This window comes from Melanotaenia boesemani, chromosome 12 (genome assembly GCF_017639745.1).
Source record: "Melanotaenia boesemani isolate fMelBoe1 chromosome 12, fMelBoe1.pri, whole genome shotgun sequence".
In the NCBI taxonomy this organism is placed as follows: Eukaryota; Metazoa; Chordata; class Actinopteri; order Atheriniformes; family Melanotaeniidae; genus Melanotaenia; species Melanotaenia boesemani.
In genome coordinates, this window is record NC_055693.1 from 18,250,727 (window position 1) to 18,269,832 (window position 19,106).

Consider the following 19,106-nt stretch of genomic DNA (forward strand, 5'->3'; position numbering starts at 1 on the left):
TTATTATTGTTGTTGTTGTGGATGTACAAGTGCCTTTTCAAAAAGTTAATGGTATCTTTTTTTTTTTTTTTTACTGTTGCTTGGTGCACATAACAAAGAAGAGGATGTATTGTGTTTTGTCACAGTGTAAACACAATATTTGTTTCTGCTGTTTTCACTACTTGAGTGCCAACTTCTTTCTGAATTTATTGTGAACAAACACGTCACACTTTTATTATTTTCATTTAAATTAAGTACAGTTTCCTCTTGAAATACTAAATCAATTCTTTATCCCAAAATTATGTGTCTTTATTATTCTGTTTTAGATGAGGTAGATATGTCAGATACTTTTTCATTCTCAACCTTCCCCCCTTCCCCTCCATAAAACAATATATGACATCTACAAAGTTAACAGCAAGAGTGATGAAAATTCTCTGAAAGTAACAGATTCTGAAACCACATTCAAAGTGTAGTGATTTATTCGATTAAGTTACAGCTTGGTGATATGGCTCTACTAATAAAAGTGGATTTCAAATGAGGATTGTATTTCCACTGAAATACAACTGTACCCATTTTTTAAATTTCAACCTTATGTTTTAAAATGGTAAAAAGAATGAACTACAGTACTCATCAAGAGGTCCCCTGAGTTTAAAATGAAACACTTGTTCATCAGTTTTGGAAATAGCTCCTTAAAGAAATGCAGCCAGTGCAGCTTCATATTTTGCATGTACAGTTAATACTGTGAATAAATCATCATTTCATCCATCTGATACAAAATGATAAACAAAATGTTATTATTTAAGGTTTGTCACTAGACACCATAAACACAAACGCATCCATGCGATCTGGTGGGGCTGGGAAGACTCCCCACTATCTCCCATGAATCCTGCTCAGGGTCGTATTTCTCAATGCTTTGCAGATAAGTCCCTTTCGAGTATGAGTATCCCCCTGTTACATAAATGCAACCATTTATTACCACAGCCCCACACTCCATCCTTCTCTCCTTCATCACCGATATAGGCCTCCATTCATCTCTCTCTGTGTCGTAGCAGTCTGCAACAGTAGTCTGTCCACCCACCAAATACAGCTTGTTGTTGAGAGACACAGAACACAGCCCATACTCTGGAAAGAGAATGTTTTAACTTAGGAAAACAGGACTCAGCATATACAAGTTCCCATAATATCCTCTTTTATTTCTCTTACCTGGATGGGGACTTATTGTAATGATACCCCACTCATTGACATCTGGCCTGAACACCTGGATTTTCTCATAAGTGCAGCTTCCTCTGTACCCATAGTGGCCTCCGGTCACATAGATTTTGTCTCCCATTACACAGGCAGTTGCATTTCCCACACCTTCACAGGAAACAGAGATTATAATAGTCACTTAATCTTATGTCAAAAAGTCTAAAAATTGATGACTCAAGCATGCACTGATTGATTTTCTGACCTTGTGGGTGCAGAGGAGGTGAGTTTTTCATGTTTTAATAGTGTGGAATTTTCTTTCTTTCTTTCTTTCTTTCTTTCTTTCTTTCTTTCTTTCTTTCTTTCTTTCTTTCTTTCTTTCTAATAAGGTTGGGGAGTTTTTATTTGTTGGAACATCTGCCTGAAGATGCTGGAAATTATGAGTAAGGTGAGAGGTGATAAAAACCAAAATGACGAGCTGAATTTTGTCAAAACATGCTGAGAGAAAGAGAAAAAACCTATTACTAAATTTGTTTTAGTACTTCAAGCTGAATCATATAGTCTTCATCAGTACATAGGCGTTTTCTCAGCTATCCTCACATGGCCCTATTGATCCTGTCTTTAGAGTGCAATGACAGAGATCTTCTGGTATTGAATGGTTTGTGATATAGTGCAGACTCTTTGTGATGTTGTCATAACAACTGAACAATCTCCATGGCAACTGAGCAAACTCCATCTACTGCACTCGTATCTAAAAGCTCAGAAAGAAAGCTAACGTTGTTTGTCCAAAATATATACCAAAGATCAACAACTAACCCATGGATTTTTAACTAACTGAAAGAATGAATGAATGAATGAATGAATGAATGAATGAATGAATGAATGAATTCACAAAGATCCTGCCTGTAATCAGAACTGGATGAAAACAAAAGGATATTTTCAGCTATTTGAGCTTGGTTACAGCTGATAAACTGTCTAACCTCATGCTCCATTCGGGAACTTCTCCATTAGGAGAAAGGAGGTTCAGAATGGCAGCCTTTAGACAACTAAAACTTTTAAGTTCTCAGAAAAACTCGCTGCATGAATCGTGTGATGGATTTGCCTTCACTACATATTCTTTGCTCTACCTCTGCACTTCCTGAGTAAAATGTTTTTAACACATACCTTGTATCATTTTGGACACAGGGAACCATCTCTTCTTTAATGGATCATAAAATTCAGTCTCTTGCTCTGGAGCTCCTCCTCTGTACCCTCCAATGGCATAAATACAGCCATGCAAAGCCACAGAACAGTGGTAGTACCTGGCTGTAATCATGGGGCAGCCCTCAGTCCATTCATCGTAGTCACAATTATAAATTGAGACAGTGTCCAAAGCCTCAACAGTGTTTGTCTTGTAACCACCAGTCACATAGATGTTTGCTCCAAGAAAACTGACACTGTAGCTCTCTCTTCCGTGATCAGGCATGTCCTTTCCTTGCACCCAAGTGTTGCTGATAGGATCCCAGATGTGAACCTCACACAGAGGGTGCCAATAGTATCCTCCAATGATATACATGCTGGAGGATATTTTTCGGCTTGCAGATATCTCTTTCCCGCTGGACCTTAAAGCCTGAACTATTAGAGATTTTAATTTCTGGTCACTGCTCATCAGGTATAGTCTGTGCACCTCTAACGAAGCTCTGAAGTAAATCTCATCCAGATCCAGATGGATGGAGTGCAGCAAGTCTGACACATGGTGCACACGATTATCCAAGTCATGGGTAACCCACCTGACTACAGCATCTATCAGCACTTCATCCCTCTGCACAGTGTGGCTCTGAGCAGACAGAACTGACCTCACTTTCTCATGGTCGACCTCTAGGAACTCCTCCTGCTCAATGAGCTCTGTGAACCTGCTTAGCATCACTCTACGGGCTTCTCTCTCCAGCCTGGGACACACGTGCATCTCAGCAAAAGCGTGCATACCCAGACAGTTGTCGGCATCCAGGTGGCGAATGAGAAACTCCTCACATGCTTGTTTGACTGTGATGAACTGGAGGAGGTCTGCAGCCTCTAGTAGGCTCTGCACATTGTTCTCAGTAATGGACACCTGAGCGGTGTACACGTAATCCACCAGGGCACCCAAAACCCCGCAGTCCACCCCAGTCAATTTGATGACGCTGTTGGACCTCTCCTTCATATCAGCTGTGAACATGACTTTGAAATAGGAGCTGCGGGCTGCCAGTATGGCTTTGTGGCAGTGAAACACCTGTCCTGACTCACACTGCAGGGTAACGTCGGTAAACAAGCCGCTGGTGTAGAAATGCCTGAGAGCATCCAGGAGCTTTGCAGGATGGTCACCATCACTGAAGTCATAGGTATATATTTCAGGTTTTATATGTGACATGATATCTGAAATGCAGAAGAAAAACACATCAATGTCAAATAAGCTTTTGAAAATTCTGGTAAGGATTGGCTGTTATCTATAGCCTACGTTTCCATTCATTTAGCCTAAATATTCAAAGCCTCATTCAAACGGAGATGGGCTCACCTCTCATTTATTTCCATGGATTGCTGCTTTCCCACACTGTCATTCCGCTGCGTCCTTTCTCCTCTAAGCGCTCCTCTTCAAAACACATGAACCTCATTTTAGCTCACAGGACGGTCGCAGGCAGCTCGATCCTATTTTGGTATTTGTGTACAGCGGCCATCCCCCTCCTCCTCCTCCTTCCTCTCCTGCACTCTAGTGTCCAAGTCCTTGACAAAGCCAAGCAACCACTCAGAGGAATCACCCAACACCGCTATTTTACCTCACAGCCTAAATATAAACCTCCACATTTGGTCTCGTGACGCGTTCACATACGACGCATTAACAGGCGGAGATCCACTCAGAATACAAATCATATACAAATCGGCGCTGCCATCAAAACAACACAAGAATAAGACGCTACTGAAGTGGTCCATTCATGATTTTTCCCAGTCTTGTCGTTGCCATGGTATTCTGAACGTGGTATTCTACTGCGGCCAAGGCTTTACCTAATCCTAACAAGGATTAACAGTAGTGTTCTACATTACAGGAAAATCTCATAACCGAAGAGAAATTAAACTTTAAATATGCGCTAGGCTTAGTAATTCGGCGATATATGCTTTTTAAAAATCCGTATGATAAGGTCTAATGTGGCAGATAGAGATCAAGTCTGTGTGAAACAGTGCTTCTTGTATTCCTGGGAGGATAATTTGTTGCCAGAGTTTATTTTAGATGTGAAACTGTGTTGTGACATGGAGCAGGTCCTCACCTGCCTTATCTACGAGACATAATGTTTTCATCGCCAACAGGGTAGAGCAAGAACATTTTGTTGTCAATTCTAAGTTTAAACACACCATGGACCCAACATGCTGTACCCTTGGTTTTAATAACTAAATCGCAGGAGAAAACAAACGATGTGAAAACACTGCATCATTTATTGGTGTTGTGCAATAATCATCCGATCAAGACAGCATGATTACCAGATAAGTAAGAATGGGTGTGAATTGATCAGTTCCTGTTCAAATGAGATAACAGTAAAATGTTTCTGCGGATGCAGCAATGATTCACTAACATAAGAATCAGTGTTGGTTATGGATGCAATTTTCTGTAGTGAGTTGTTTTGCAATTTACAATTTTGAGTGCATTTTCCAGATTGCATAACTCATTTACACCATCATGTGTGCAGGAATATATCACCTACTTTTTTGTTAAAGGATAATGACAAATCAAAGAGAGAGGAACAGCTTAGTTAATATCTAAATTATAGCCTGATTAAAAGTTTAACTTCACAGTATAACCTGGATAAATTGACTGAGGTCAGCTGGAACATCTTTGTGTCAAACATTAAACTGAGAATAAAATTTACATAATTTTTTTTTTTGGCAGGTCTGTTCAGAAACAATATATTTTTAAAGAGAGGCTTAGCTGAGAAACTAAATGTAAAATCTAAATGAAAACATGTTATAGAAAAATTACCAAGAGTCTGAATGAGTAAAAGTAATTAGAAGATTTATTACAGAAGAAGTATAAAATACAAACAATTTTACTTGCAAGTTGAGAGTGTCGTCCAAACTCGCATGAAGTCCAGAGAGACTCTGGCTCTTGCATCATTAACATCAGTTTTTATTCAACCTGGTTGCAGCTGAAGATCAGTCTTTCAAACAGATAGTAGGAAAAGGGAGATTTGAAAGGCGCCATTCTCACCCAATCAGGCTGTAATCTTCTAAACAACTGTTTTCTATCAGCTGCCTATCAGTCTCATCTTTCCCCATGTCATGAATCTGAAAGAGTGGTCAGCCTGACCTCACATACAATGACCCAACAGGAGAATAATAACGTCAATGTTCTATATCAGTAATGTTCTATATCAGAAGGAAAAGAAAACACACATCATGACATGTAATTGAGAATAATAAATGAATAAATGCATTTTACAAGTAAAATAATGCTTACACTTGTGGTTATTGTATGAGTAAATATGATTGATTGCCATATGCATTAAAATTCCACAAACATTTAAGAAAAAAGGTTTTAATACACATACAAATTCCCATCAAGCTCAAGTCATGTAACATAACGTGACCCAACAACAAAAATAGCGGTGTGTCTCCCTCACATGATCTCTTAAATTAATTGAGAGATACTGGGATTTCAAATTTAAATTCTTTCTACAGATTATTTAATGTCCAAGATGCAAATAAAAAATATAGTTTTTTCCAACACTGAAAGCCTGGGATACAGTTTGGTAAAGCATAGCTAATAACTACAAGAGCTTAGACAGACAAGGTCCGCTACTTTTAAAAAAAAGATATTTACCTTAGTGTTAGTCTGTCATGATGAAACTGACTAATCTTTCTGTGACTTGGTACAATTAGAGAGCACCTCAATCTAATATCTTGAGTCCCCCAAGTTATTCATATATATCCTCATAACATTACAACAAAGATAGGAGACAGTGTTTCAGTCTGTGTAAATACCTGATACTGAGTTTGTATAGTTTTTCTGCCAGATAATGAGATAAGCCACCTGGTTTCACACGGGAAATGTGTGGCACACTGCACGGAGCAGGACTGCTGTGGCTTATAATGAATGCACCAAAGGTTGACAGAGCCTGACATTTTTGTTTTGAGAGACTTGGGTTTCTGCTGATTCTTTATCTTTATAATAACATCTAAACTAAAAGTCACTCAAATTGCAAGAATAAGTCGTAATGAGCCTGGTGCGCTCTTTAAGATTCTCACAACACTGCAAATCAACCTATAGATAAAGGACATTTTTATTAAATTCAGACAGACAGGGCATTAATAAGAGTAATATAAAATAGAAAAACGGAAACATTTTCAAATCCCTACATTAAACCATGTTGTATCTTTATGTAAATGGTCCTCAAGTTAGATGCCCATTTTGTGCCCATGCACCCTAAGAATCTATTGGCAATGTGGGTAGTTTACACGGGGTCAATGCAGAATGCATGGACAGCGTCATATGAAGCCTGCATTTCTGCCAGTTTACAACCAACATGGGCCCTCATACAAACTATGTCTGTTGTATTTCAGCACCTCTCTTCAGGTCTATTTGAGCTTCTAGATTGTCCTGATGAATTCTTAGATCATTTTCAGATGCAGTTTGTGGGCTAAAAATTTAAAACTATATGTTCATTGTGATACTATGTATTCTAAACTAGAATTAAATCATCACAGACTTGGCATAAATAACACAAAACCATCATGATATGTAACCTCGGCATGAAAATGAGTTGTCACACTACATAGCAAAACAAGTTTCAATCTAAAAACTCTAAAACGGTGATAGCACAAATTTTTATTTGGCCTAGTTTTTACAGCATATGCCATGACTTTAGACCCCATGGGACAGTACAATGGATGGATGGATGGATGGATGGGACAGTACAAATTCTTTTTGGAGGTAGAGAAAGCCATGAAGCCACAGGCCTTTCACCAAGGAGACTGTAGTTTGTCTCTGGTTCTGCAAGTTTCCTTTTTATCCACTATAAGGTTAAGTTAAAACATATTTTCTGTATTGTTCAGGTTGCATGGGTTAGGTCTATCACATTTTAACTGTGGAAGAATGAAGCTTTTAGATGCAATAATTCAAGACTGGGCTTCTTTTAACTACAAAATAGTGTTATTGCAGGGCTGTTGTTTTGAACTCTGAGAGTTTTCTAGTAAACTTTAAACTTTTCACTAAAGTTTCTAATTTCTTTGCTTCTCAAAAGACTGGAAACATGAACAACAAAATATGAGAGGTTAAACCTTGAGCAAAAATTGTAAACTGGTTGTAATGTTGAAATGAGTGAATCATCAAACTCAACAGCACATGACAAACATTTTATTCAAGCTTTTTAAACATCTGACTACAGAAATGTTACGAAAATAAAAGTTTTAAACTCTTGTTTGCAAAGTGTGCAACTTCTAAAAAAGTTGTTAGATGTAAACACAAAGATCAAGACAGATCATTCATATTAAACCTTCGTGAAAATGCTAAGCTCTTCATATACTAAAGTTATTCTGAAACAGTGTGAGTGTTACTACTGTAATTTAAATGCTGACTTGTGCAGCTTCTTTAACCAAAGGCTTCAAAGCATTGAGATCTCGTATGAGAGATGACACCCCCACACAATACCACAGATCCCCAGCGCGGTCCACAGGAGCACTGAAAGACTCAATCTCTACTCCCTCTGAGGCCAAAAGTCCTAAACAAAGAACAATTGAGAAGAGAATAAAGGTGTGAATTTAAAGCTGGGAAAACTAACCAAAAACCAGAAGAGTGCAATTTAGAACTCATAACTGAATGCCATCTTCAATTCAAATAAAGTCTTTAAGGATTGCTGCATAACGCAGCAACAAAGAAAATATTCAGTTTCATCCTTGAGATTGACAAGAATACATTAATTCCCACGACTGACCCATGATTATAAGCTTCTTTTCACTTGCTTTAAAGTTACATATATGTGTTTTTTTTTGTTGTGTTCAAGCCAGAAAAAGAAGGAGCAATGTGTTATGTAATAAGTATTTCTCTAATATTATATCACATGTGCTATGTAAATGTTCTGTGAATGCTGGTGTAGTCATGTAGGTCTGAAAGCCCCACAATCCGTGTGCCCTACAATGTCTACAGTTGCAATGATTTGTACATAAATGTTTTGGTTTTTTTTTTGTAAATGGATGTGCAGTGTCTCTGAGTTTTAAATGTGCAACTACTGTAGATTTTTACAAGCCAACCGCAAATATTGATAATACATAGACATACATACATTCACTGCAAGGACAATATATACTAAAAACCTAATGTAAATTAAAGAAAAACATCAGGGATGCTAAAAGCCTGAGTTTAACAGAGCTGATTTTCATGCAGCCATCCACATTTTCTTACCAGCCACCGAGGACAGCAGCTGTGGGCTGGGAGAGGCCTTGAAGAACAGCAGATTTCCAGTGAGAGAGACAGGCTGTCTGAACACACTATCACTGAGCTCCAGCAGGACAGGAACACCACCTTGAACTGAACCGCTGGCTTTAAAGCTGCAGCCATTGGCTACAATTTCCACCTTACACACTCCTTCAGCTACCTCGTCAGATGCAGAGTGGATTTGATTCACCTGAAAAAGTAGTTCACACAGATAATATAGTTTATCTCAAAGACAAAAAACAAATGTGGTATTTGTTAAAAATGAGCTGACTTTATACCATGATTCCAGTCTCCTTGGCAATGCTCAGTATATTGATGAGGTTCGGGCAGCATCCAGATTCATGACTGAGCAGCCCAACTAGTACCGCTGATGTCATGTAACCGGTGCAGGACTTCATGCAGTCCCCTGGTTTGTAGAAAGCAGGGCACACTGTTAAGGGCTACTTTAAATGGAAATATTTTAAAGCAGAATACTGCATGTGAAAAATAACTTAAATATTCACAACATTTGCTGCATTAAACTGCCTCATGTCAAATACAGTGTTAATTCATGATGACACCACTAGATGGAGAACAAATAACCTGCAGTTAGAAATTAACCCCAACTTTCCACCTTTAGGTTACTGCTTACAACAACAGGTTAGATCAGTAATTTCACCTTGAGTGGTGATTTGGACACGGCTGAAAGGTTTCTTGGAAGTACTGCAAGACTGAAGCACAGCTCCAACAGCTTTTCCGAGCGCGATCAGCTGGTGAGACTCCTGAGAGAATGTGCTGGCCAAAACCTGTGCATTCACCTGCACAAACATGGCACAAAAGCAATCAGAAAGTTGGATTTGCAGATGCTCCACAATGAACATTTCTAACTGACTTCCATCTGCATGTCTTTTAATGAAAAGCTTATTAGTTGATAAACAGAATCTCATGTTCCCATTTCAATCTCATTAAAAAGGGTGGTAAATCAGCAAAGCAAAGGTAAGTCTTGGTGTGAGATGCTTAAAAATTACATTTCAAATCTGATTTTTAAGCCAACAAAACAGAGAAACTATTTTAAATATGGAAAATAATAAATACATCTGTAACAGGTGCACGTCTATTGATTTACCTCAGAGTGCTCCAGAAGTGCTCCTAATAGGGCTTACAGTCTCATCATTCAAACTGATGTCTCTAATAACTAACAGATGGTCATCTATTCAGTATAGCTGACACATTATTAAATGTAACATCATGTTGCTTGAACTACTGTTATTTTATAGAAAATGGTCTGAATATTTATAAAACAAACAAAAAAAAACCCACTTCCAGGGATGGAGTGGAACCGATTTTCAGCCCACCTCTTTTTTCAACTGCATAAATTAAACATCTGTTCCTACAATCCTGTAGTTTTTATTGTCACAATAAAGACATTCAAAGCCCAATTTCCTGTATTAATGCACCAGATTACAAAAATATTGACTAAAGAAATTAGTTTCCATGCTTTCATACTTCCCTTTATTAAAGGGACGTGACTTGCAGCAGGTGCAACACAGAGCAATAGAGACACCATTATCACTCACACATCTCAAGAGACCAAAATAAAGACCAAAGTTTATCTTAAAATGGAAGCAGCTTATGTTTCACACAAACCACCCTGTCTTTCTTTTTCTTCCCCACCTTATGTCTCTTTCCTTGTCGAGTATTAAGTCTGTATTAAAAAGTCTGCATTGCTCCCTAAAATGATCCTTTCTCTCTCTCCTTTCAATATATTCATAACTTGAACCACTGAACCAATTGGACATTCACTCAAGTGGATTCAGATTAAATCAGATCTAAAGGGTTTTACATATTCAGTCCATTTTGACCAAACCTGGTAGAACTTTTCTTTTCTAATTTAAGGGCAAAAGATATCTTTTCCATAGGGCAGATATCAAATACAATGTTCATCCATTCCTCAATACCAGGTGGTTCCATCTTTAGCTATTTCCTTGTAATAGCTTTTTTGCTTTGTAACATTCTCTATTTAGTAGTTTTCTGTCACCAGTGTGCTAGTTTTCATAAATTATATCACCCAGGTACATGGTTACAAACAGAAGGGGAATATTTGCTCTAAATATGTTCACTCAGGGCTCCAGACTGCGACCAAAGGGTCGCATTTTGCGGCTAAAATGTACTCGCGCAATACTGAGGAGTTGGAAACAGTAGCTGGAGAGGAGCATTAGTACCTGAAGCTGTTAATGCCAGGAACTACATGGACAAATCATACCATGCCCTATGGGGGAAGATGGGGAAGACAAATTTGCCGTTCTGCTTCAACTACAAAGTGAAAATCAAATCAAATCATCAAATCTGATTTGATTTGATTTGACAAGTTCTATGTCTGCCTGTTTTGTATTAGTGTGGCCAGTAAGATGTTTTTTTTTTGTGTTGTGTCAACTGCTGCACAAAAAAAAGAAGTGAATTGTAAACATTGTAATTTCTGAATTTATTGTTCAAGTATATATCACTAAGACAGTGAAAATGAGAGGAAATGTGAATATTTCCTACACAACGCGTTTTCAGTGTGCACCCCTAAATTTTCTGCTAGCGCTCCTAAAAATTAGTGGCCACTGTGCTCCTCATCTTTCTCATGTCCTCGCTGTCCTCCATCTAGTCTGTGTTCTTATTTTTACTATCTTCTTCCATCTATACTCTCCAACTCCTCACCTGTCTCTTCTTCTTCAGTTATTTTTAGTAAATTTTCTACACCTTCCTTAGTTTCCCTTGATGTCTGAGTTAAATGTTAGATTTGACCCACTGAAATGTTTTTCATCAACTACACAAATAATAGGAAAATGTGATTTATTCATAAAATACTAAACTAAAATACTATACTAAAATAAATAATATAGTGAGGCTGTAATTCAGCTCTGTTTACTTTGATGTTGAGCCTATAGATGCCTTTGGAATAACTAAACCTCTCTCTGTGGTCAGTAACTACACTGGGTGGAATGGGACCAGTGAGTTTAGCTTGTTTGAAAAAACACAGGGACATACACCTCATCTATTTATCCCTACATTTACTATTATTCAGTTAACCATCCGTCAGAACAAATGAGATGTATTAATGTCATTCTCCATCTTATCTATTAAATATTTTTTAGTAATTTTTTTCTGTAAAAGCTCACAGTGGCTGTTTTATTCCCAGTACTGATTAGTTTAATGACAGCTGGTCTAAATAATCATCTACTCTGCAGATAATTTTACCTGAACTCAGGTGATCTCGGGGATGTATTCCTCCAAGCTAAACGCATGCAGTTATTTATTATAACAATAAATTATTTTAGGGCTGTCAAATGATTAAATTTGTATTCAGATTAATTACAGTTAATTAATTAATCATGATTAATCACAGCTTTCAAATTTATCATGATTAATCACAGCTTACAGATTAATCATGATTAATCACTATTCGCGACTATGCCTGAAATTTGCCCATTTTTAGTTTTAAACAGAAGGAGCCAATGCTTACAAATATTTACTGTTAACAGACCTTCCCTCGGGTAAATGTCAGATGTCCAGTGGTCAGTAAATGCAACATGTAATGTACTTCTATATGTGCTCTAAATCACCTCTGCCATGTTCTAGATCATAATTCAGAATTCATATATCATAATCTCACCAACCGTCTCCATGGTGAAAATATCTCATATAAACAGCAGATGTGACGACTGAAGTTAAACAGCCAATATTGATGAAGAAACTCTGATGATCTGGATAAAAAATGGTTTTTCCTTTTACCATTGAAGTCTAAGTGTTTGTGTAGCAGTGATAAAGGTCCTAGAGTAAGTCCAAAGTAAGTAACTGCTGATATAAAACATCATTGGCTGTTTGACTTTTTTCTTAACTTTTACCATTAGATGATCACTTTAGTTGTAATAAGTTCAATATTTAATAAAATCTATACCTAAAAAAAAAGCTCTCATTTGTGCCCCCCTTTTCCTGGTCAGTGCTCCTGCCTGGCCCCCCATCAAAACTCTTCTAGACCCACCCCTGGATAGCTGAAATATAAACCCTGTCTACCACTAGCCAATTACTGTGTTAGAGAGGGTCCTGCCAAAAACAATACTTTTGGATAAATATGCAACGATGTGAACCATGAACCACTAGTTTCCTCCTTCTCGGCTGAACGATAAACACATGCAACAAGAGAGAAAAACCGATCAGCTGATCACCAACAGCTATCATGATTCACGGAACAACATGAGATGAAAGGGAAGAAGCAGTTGCTGCACAGAGATGACCAGAGAGCCACAAGAGCAGACACATTGGTACCGGATAAGTTTAAAAAAGAATACTGGAAAAGTGCGGATGTGGCTCATTTTTTCCATCTGGCCTCTCCATTTCCGCCGTCATAACAGAAATGACAGATGTATGGGGCTTGTCATACCGCGCATGCGTTAACTGCATTAAAAATATTAACGCAATGGCATAAATTGCTTAACACCCACAACGCATTATTTTTGACAGCCCTACTTATTTCATAACCATATTTATTACTGCACATTTGAACAAAACAGAAAGGAGTAGTTTTAAGATGCTGGAACATATGTTGTTTAAACATTAGCACAAAAACTGACACCTGCAGCAGAAAGACCTAAATCACTTACCCAAAAACCAGTGACAGTGCTACAGATAGCCAACAACTCCACATTTTCTCCCTTTCATTATACCTGCATAGTACCTGATAGAACCTGCCTGTAGTGCCAAAGGACTCGGGAGTAATGTCTGTCTCCAACCATAGCGGCACCTGTCCTCCTCCTCTTTACTTTGCTTCACCATAACCTCATCACCTCTGCTGCTGTTATGACTGATGTTCAGATGTTTAACTAAGTTTGTGGTCTTTACATACATCAAACTGCGCATCGTGTAACCATATATGGTAATTGTATGGTTTTTAGTATGACTGCATATGTAAATTAGCCTAAGGCTAGCTCTGGTACAATGCATCAAATGGCAAATTTATGTTTAAATTTTACACAGTCCTTTATTAACAATAAATAAATAAATAAATCGTTGCTGTTAGTGGAGCTGAAATATCTGCACTCATCGCTGTGTGTCAGACTGATCACTGAGCAGTGAGTGAACCACTCAGCACGTGCTGCAATGCTACGCTGCGATGCTAAGCTGCGATGCTAAGCTGCGATGCTAAGCTGCGATGCTATGCTATGATGCTACGCTGCAATGCTACGCTGCGATGCTACGCTGCAATGCTTCAACGCTACGCTGTGATGCTACAATATGATGCTACAATATGATGCTACGCTGCAACTTGTTTCACATATGCCCACTGCAGGAGGAAAAAGTAGTTCCTACCTATCCTAAGTGTTTAGTTATATTAGTGTTGGTATAAGAGGAATAGACATTTCTGTATTGATCTGAGCATAACTACTATTTAGTATTCTCAGATTACTAATTAGATCAAAGAGTGGGTCCATTTTTACTCACCCACTTATACATTTATTTGTTCAACCGGTACACCGGCCCAAGAGTAATGCAGCCTGCCAGGAATCCTCCTGAACCTCTGATTAGCCACTCCGGCTTTGCTCACTTCCGTCATGTTCTTGTTCAAGTTTTCCAGAGACTACTCACACAAAAGTTTAGAACATTGTGGTGCCATTAAGACCTAAATTCTCCATCAGGCCACATTCCAACATGTCTCAAATGTATATTACATGTAAATATTGTTATAATTCCAGGGTATGTTTTGTTTTGCAATGTGGATATCTCAAACTCAAACAAGCCTCCCCAACAGTATAGCTAAGTTGATAAATGATAAACACATTAATGATAAATTGTACCAAAATCTGAAGGACACAACTTTGACAGGTTTTCTTTGTGTTGGTGAATGAGACAGAAAATCTTAAACTCAACTCAGAAATCATGAATAGAAATGTATTTAAATACAGACTTTTTGCTTCAGACTGTGTGTTCTTATAAGAGCTGTTTATAACACACTGCAGCACACAATGAACCAGTGTAAAGATGTCTACTTCTGTCAGTAGATCAGGTTGTTACAAATAGAGCTGTAGGGAACACTTACAACATTTAAACATGTAAAATCTCCAAGAAGTTCATTTAACTGTCACTGATGAAAGATAAGGAAAGCCCTTTGGATTATAACCAAATCATAGTGAAACCATTTTTATTTTTTATTATATTGATTTTTCTGCATTAGTAATAATAATAGTTCTTTTTGTTCAAAACAGACATGGCAGTAAATCAAATGCAACACCCACTGGGGGCAAGTAGGTTCCCATGACAACATGATAAATACACTTTGCTTTATTGCAGCTTAACAACATCATGGAGCATCATCGGTAATATAGAGCTCAAAGGGTTTGTATATACAGTATATCACTATCATTTCCATCCGTTTATTCAGACAGATGGCTCAGACAATACCATCTGGAAGAGAATAAGTGAAAGGGCTGTACTTTCATAACTGATTATAATTAAGAAACAAAATCACTGTGTGATCTAGCCAAATGTGAAATAAGCAAGGTTCATTAAATAAATAATTGAGGCAGGTTATACTGTCATCATTTTGAATTGATTGTTATCTTAGGATGCACTTGCAGTACACAAGACTGCTTTTCAAACTGCAGGAGTGATGTTTGATAGACATCATTAGCAACTTAGAGGAGTGAGGTTTATTTATTTATTTTTTCTTTTTCTTCTATTTTTAGTTTTGGGACACTTGTGGGTTTACAGGTATAAACAATGGCTCTCCCAAAGTTCACTGCAGAGCCCCTTTAGCTTGTTTTTATGAGACCAAAGCTTATGATTTAAGAAGTTATGTGTTTGAAAATGTTTTAAAAAGTGTATGAACAGTGAGTGGGACTTACTGCTCCAACCAGGTTCTTGCCCTTCACCATGTCCACAATCTGCAGGGCGATGTCCTCCCCACAGCGAGCTTGAGCCTCCTTCGTGCTGGCTCCCAGGTGTGGACAGCTAATGACATTTGGATGGTCCACCAAAGAACGGTTCCTAGGTGGTTCCTGTGACCAATTACACAAAGATACATGCATGTTCTTTGTACATAGTAAATTATAAAAACAAACTGTAGAAAGTTGGTGGCTGATTTTACCTCAATAAAGACATCAAGTCCCGCTCCTCCACACTGTCCAGACTCCAACGCTCTGAGGAGAGCAGCTTCATCAATGATGCCCCCTCTTGCACAGTTGACAACCTTCACTCCTCTCTTGCATTTGGCAAATGTTTCATCACAGAGCAGACCTTTAAGACAAGAATGCATTAAAAAGTTATCGACATCTGCCAAAATTTTGTTCCGTCTCTGCTTTACAGTAAGAAGAGGGAGGCTCACCAACAGTGGAGGGCATAAGGGGAGTGTGTACAGTAATGTAGTCACATTGGGGCCAAAGCTGCTCCAATGACATCTGCTCCACCCCCCAGCTGGCTGACACCTCAGGTGGAGTGATTGGATCATAACCAATTGTCTGCCAAGAAGAAGAAGAAGAAAAAACATGTCTTGTTTTTTTTTTGTTGTTTTTTCTTTTTTTCAGCGAGAACTTTGAGCCAACAAGTCTCATCATGCCACATTTTCTCACTTACCCTCATGCCAAATGCTTGCATTCGTGTGGCAACTTCTTTTCCTATCCTTCCAAGTCCAACTATGCCGAGTACTTTGCCATATAGCTCTGCACCCATGAACTGTAAAATCAGAAACAAAACAAAGACCTCAAAACAAAATATAAACCATGCAAAACCATGTGTCACGTTTAATTATTGACATATGGATGACCAATGGAGCCAATCATGCAACAGACATTCCTTTGTGTGCCAACCTCAAATGGTTGGAAATCTCCGTTTACCTTTTTACGATCCCAGTTCCCTTGTTTCATTGACATTGTGGCTTGAGGCACATTTCTTTAAAAAAAGAAAATAATAACGATCAACATATTAATCCACTTCAGCGCCATTAAAACCTCTACTAATAGCTGCTCACAGAAGCATGACTTATCTTGCCTTGAGAGGCTCATCAGCAGGGCACATGTCAGCTCAGCAGCACTGATTGTGTTTCCACTTGGTGTGCTGGAGAAAACAGTTAGTGGACAATATATCACGTTTGAGCTTAAGAATAAACCAAATCTGCATATAAACAGCAAACTTACTTCATCACTATAATGCCCTTCTTGGTGGCAGCATCAACATCCACATTGTCCACACCGGTCCCAGCTCTCCCAATAATTTTTAGATTATCAGCAGCATTTATAAAATCAGCTGTTACCTTGGTTGCAGATCTAACAACAAGTCCATCATAGTTCTAAGATGTAGAAGAAGAAAAAACATTGTTAACTGCCTCGACTTTCTTCTGCTGAATCCAGTTATCTATAGCTCTGGTTTGTATGCTGGTTAGATTACTTAGTTTAGTAAAACATATATTTTCTGTGATAATGGATATGTTATTCTAGCATATACTCGGTTTAAATACTGCTGATCATAAGTTATTAACTGCTGATTTGTATAAACTATATGTAACCTTTATTTCTAGCAGGTTATTTTAAAACCATGGTTAGATGTGGGCATTTCTACTAGCTGGCATACAGATTTCCCTCATAAAACAGAAATGGAATAGTTAAAACAGAGCATGTTTTAAAGTTGTGTTCAGTTGTGTTTAAGATGTGTTTCTTTAAATTTTGATATGTCAAAACTGAATTAATGCACAGCAAACATAACTGAGATTTAAAGTGACCATCAAGTGGATTAGAAACCACTTTTTTAAAGCTGTAAAGGGGAAAAAAAAGAATTTACATTAACCTGTATTTCTTCATTCATAAGGTGTAATATCCAACCATTTCTCAAAAGCACAAAAAAGTAAAAAGAATAATTTTTTCCTTAATTTCACCATCTCCTCCAAAATTATTAACTACTACTAAAATGTTCATACAAAACACAGTTGTGTTAAAATGTTTGTAGGTAGTTTAAATGGTGGCCACAACATAAATTGGCCCAACGCCCTAATAAATAATGGGTCCGCCCCTGAATTTCCTGCAGAACACTGCAGTAGTTGATTCAGTTTGTAGGAGGGTTCAGTTGCAACACTTTTTCTTTAACATATTTCTAAATGGACAAATAAATAAATAAATTAAATATCTGGTAAAAAATATGTACCTGTTGCCAACACCACGGATCTGATAAGAGATTAAAGTGTGCGGTGTGGAAGTGATGGGACGGCAGTGATGAGTTGCATCAGCTTCCAGATGGGCGGAACTAAAAATCAGTTGTCCCATCTCAACCTAATTTTTTTTTTTTTATGCGTATTATATACTTGGGCGCATTTTAGATTAAAACTACGGCGCCTTTCTTTTTACAGGTTTATTTAGTTTTCGTCTTTTGAAAGACTTTCCCGAGACAAGTACATCGCACGTTTAAACTGATGCAGGATAACTTTGCAGAAAAGAGACTACCTGTTGCGGAGAAAACAATGCCATCTCATACAAAAGAACACAAAAAGCAAACCTTACCTTGATTTCAGAGATTAATTCCTCCTTTTTCATGTTCTGCTTTTCGGTGACTCGGATGCCATTTTCCTCTAGAATCGCCCTGCAACGAGGATCAACACTTTCACTGATCAGCACAGTTTTGATGGAGATCGGGGCCATGTTAATCTTTTTAATCTGCAGGCTGCACGGTGGAGAGCCGATGTTAAGACGAGTGGAGGAACTTGTGTAAAGATGGAAAGACTTTCTTTCCCTATGTTGGTTTTGAATGGTTGTCCCCGATTGAAGACGAAACCATTCAACGTGATCCCGCCTCTCCTGCATCTCCAGTTCTGACGTAACCGCACACGGATTCAGTTCAAACACAGGCAAAAAAAAAAAAAAAAAATCCAACTAAGTGTTTACGCCAAATAAAGTAAAGAGAAACATACTTTGTAAGTAGTTATAAGCATGTACTTGTCCCCTTGCTGGCCCTTACACAGCATTAAATCTGAAGCAATGGCGCTGGGACACTGGCAACCCGCAGTGACGAGGCAACTTAGATGAAATCGAAATCAAACTAAATAATCAGGAATGTCAAGATAAGTCCGAACTGTAAGTTGAAATTTTTCAAGAAACATCAACCTTGTTCATGTTTGCCCTCACTAAATACTAAGTTTCGTCAATAGAGTTAATTTAAAAGACACCTTTCATCACCTGACTCATTAGGAAGCACATGACAGCCTCTTATGTGCTTTACCAGTAATTTAACACATCAGTCTTGGTCATGCCACTCTATCTGCGTTAAGTACATGTCATTTGTTATTGTGCAGTGTGCTCATGTCTCCGTAAGTCACTGTCAGCCAGCAGTGATGGGTTGACTGTCTTCCACACTTGATAAAAGAGGACAAGAGACAACCTTGTTTAAAATGTAAATCATGAGATAAGTGCTTGACATACAGTTTGATTCATGTCCTTTCAGTACAAAATCCAGCTCAAGTAATAGAATATGGTCTTCAAGGAGACTTTGGTGTTAGACGCTATTGCTACAT

The 19,106-nt window shown here is 38.0% G+C and overlaps 2 protein-coding genes across 2 annotated transcripts; both read right to left on the minus strand.

Annotated features, from left to right (window-relative positions):
- Positions 1-42: 42 nt before the first annotated feature.
- klhl23 (kelch-like family member 23) lies at positions 43-4,294 on the minus strand. The gene is made up of 4 exons (XM_042000849.1): positions 3,695-4,294; positions 2,329-3,555; positions 1,183-1,335; positions 43-1,101 (listed from the first exon to the last, which is right to left on the minus strand). Exons 1-4 carry the CDS (start codon positions 3,699-3,701, stop codon positions 791-793), a joined length of 1,698 nt encoding a protein of 565 aa, XP_041856783.1. The 5' UTR covers positions 3,702-4,294; the 3' UTR covers positions 43-790.
- Positions 4,295-7,505: 3,211 nt separating this feature from the next.
- Positions 7,506-18,383, minus strand: phgdh (phosphoglycerate dehydrogenase). The gene is made up of 12 exons (XM_042002594.1): positions 18,100-18,383; positions 16,747-16,898; positions 16,601-16,666; positions 16,447-16,501; positions 16,187-16,285; positions 15,939-16,071; positions 15,702-15,850; positions 15,460-15,612; positions 9,255-9,393; positions 8,875-9,002; positions 8,564-8,786; positions 7,506-7,883 (listed from the first exon to the last, which is right to left on the minus strand). The coding sequence occupies exons 1-12, from the start codon at positions 18,235-18,237 to the stop codon at positions 7,729-7,731; spliced, it is 1,590 nt and encodes a 529-aa protein (XP_041858528.1). The 5' UTR covers positions 18,238-18,383; the 3' UTR covers positions 7,506-7,728.
- Positions 18,384-19,106: the final 723 nt, after the last annotated feature.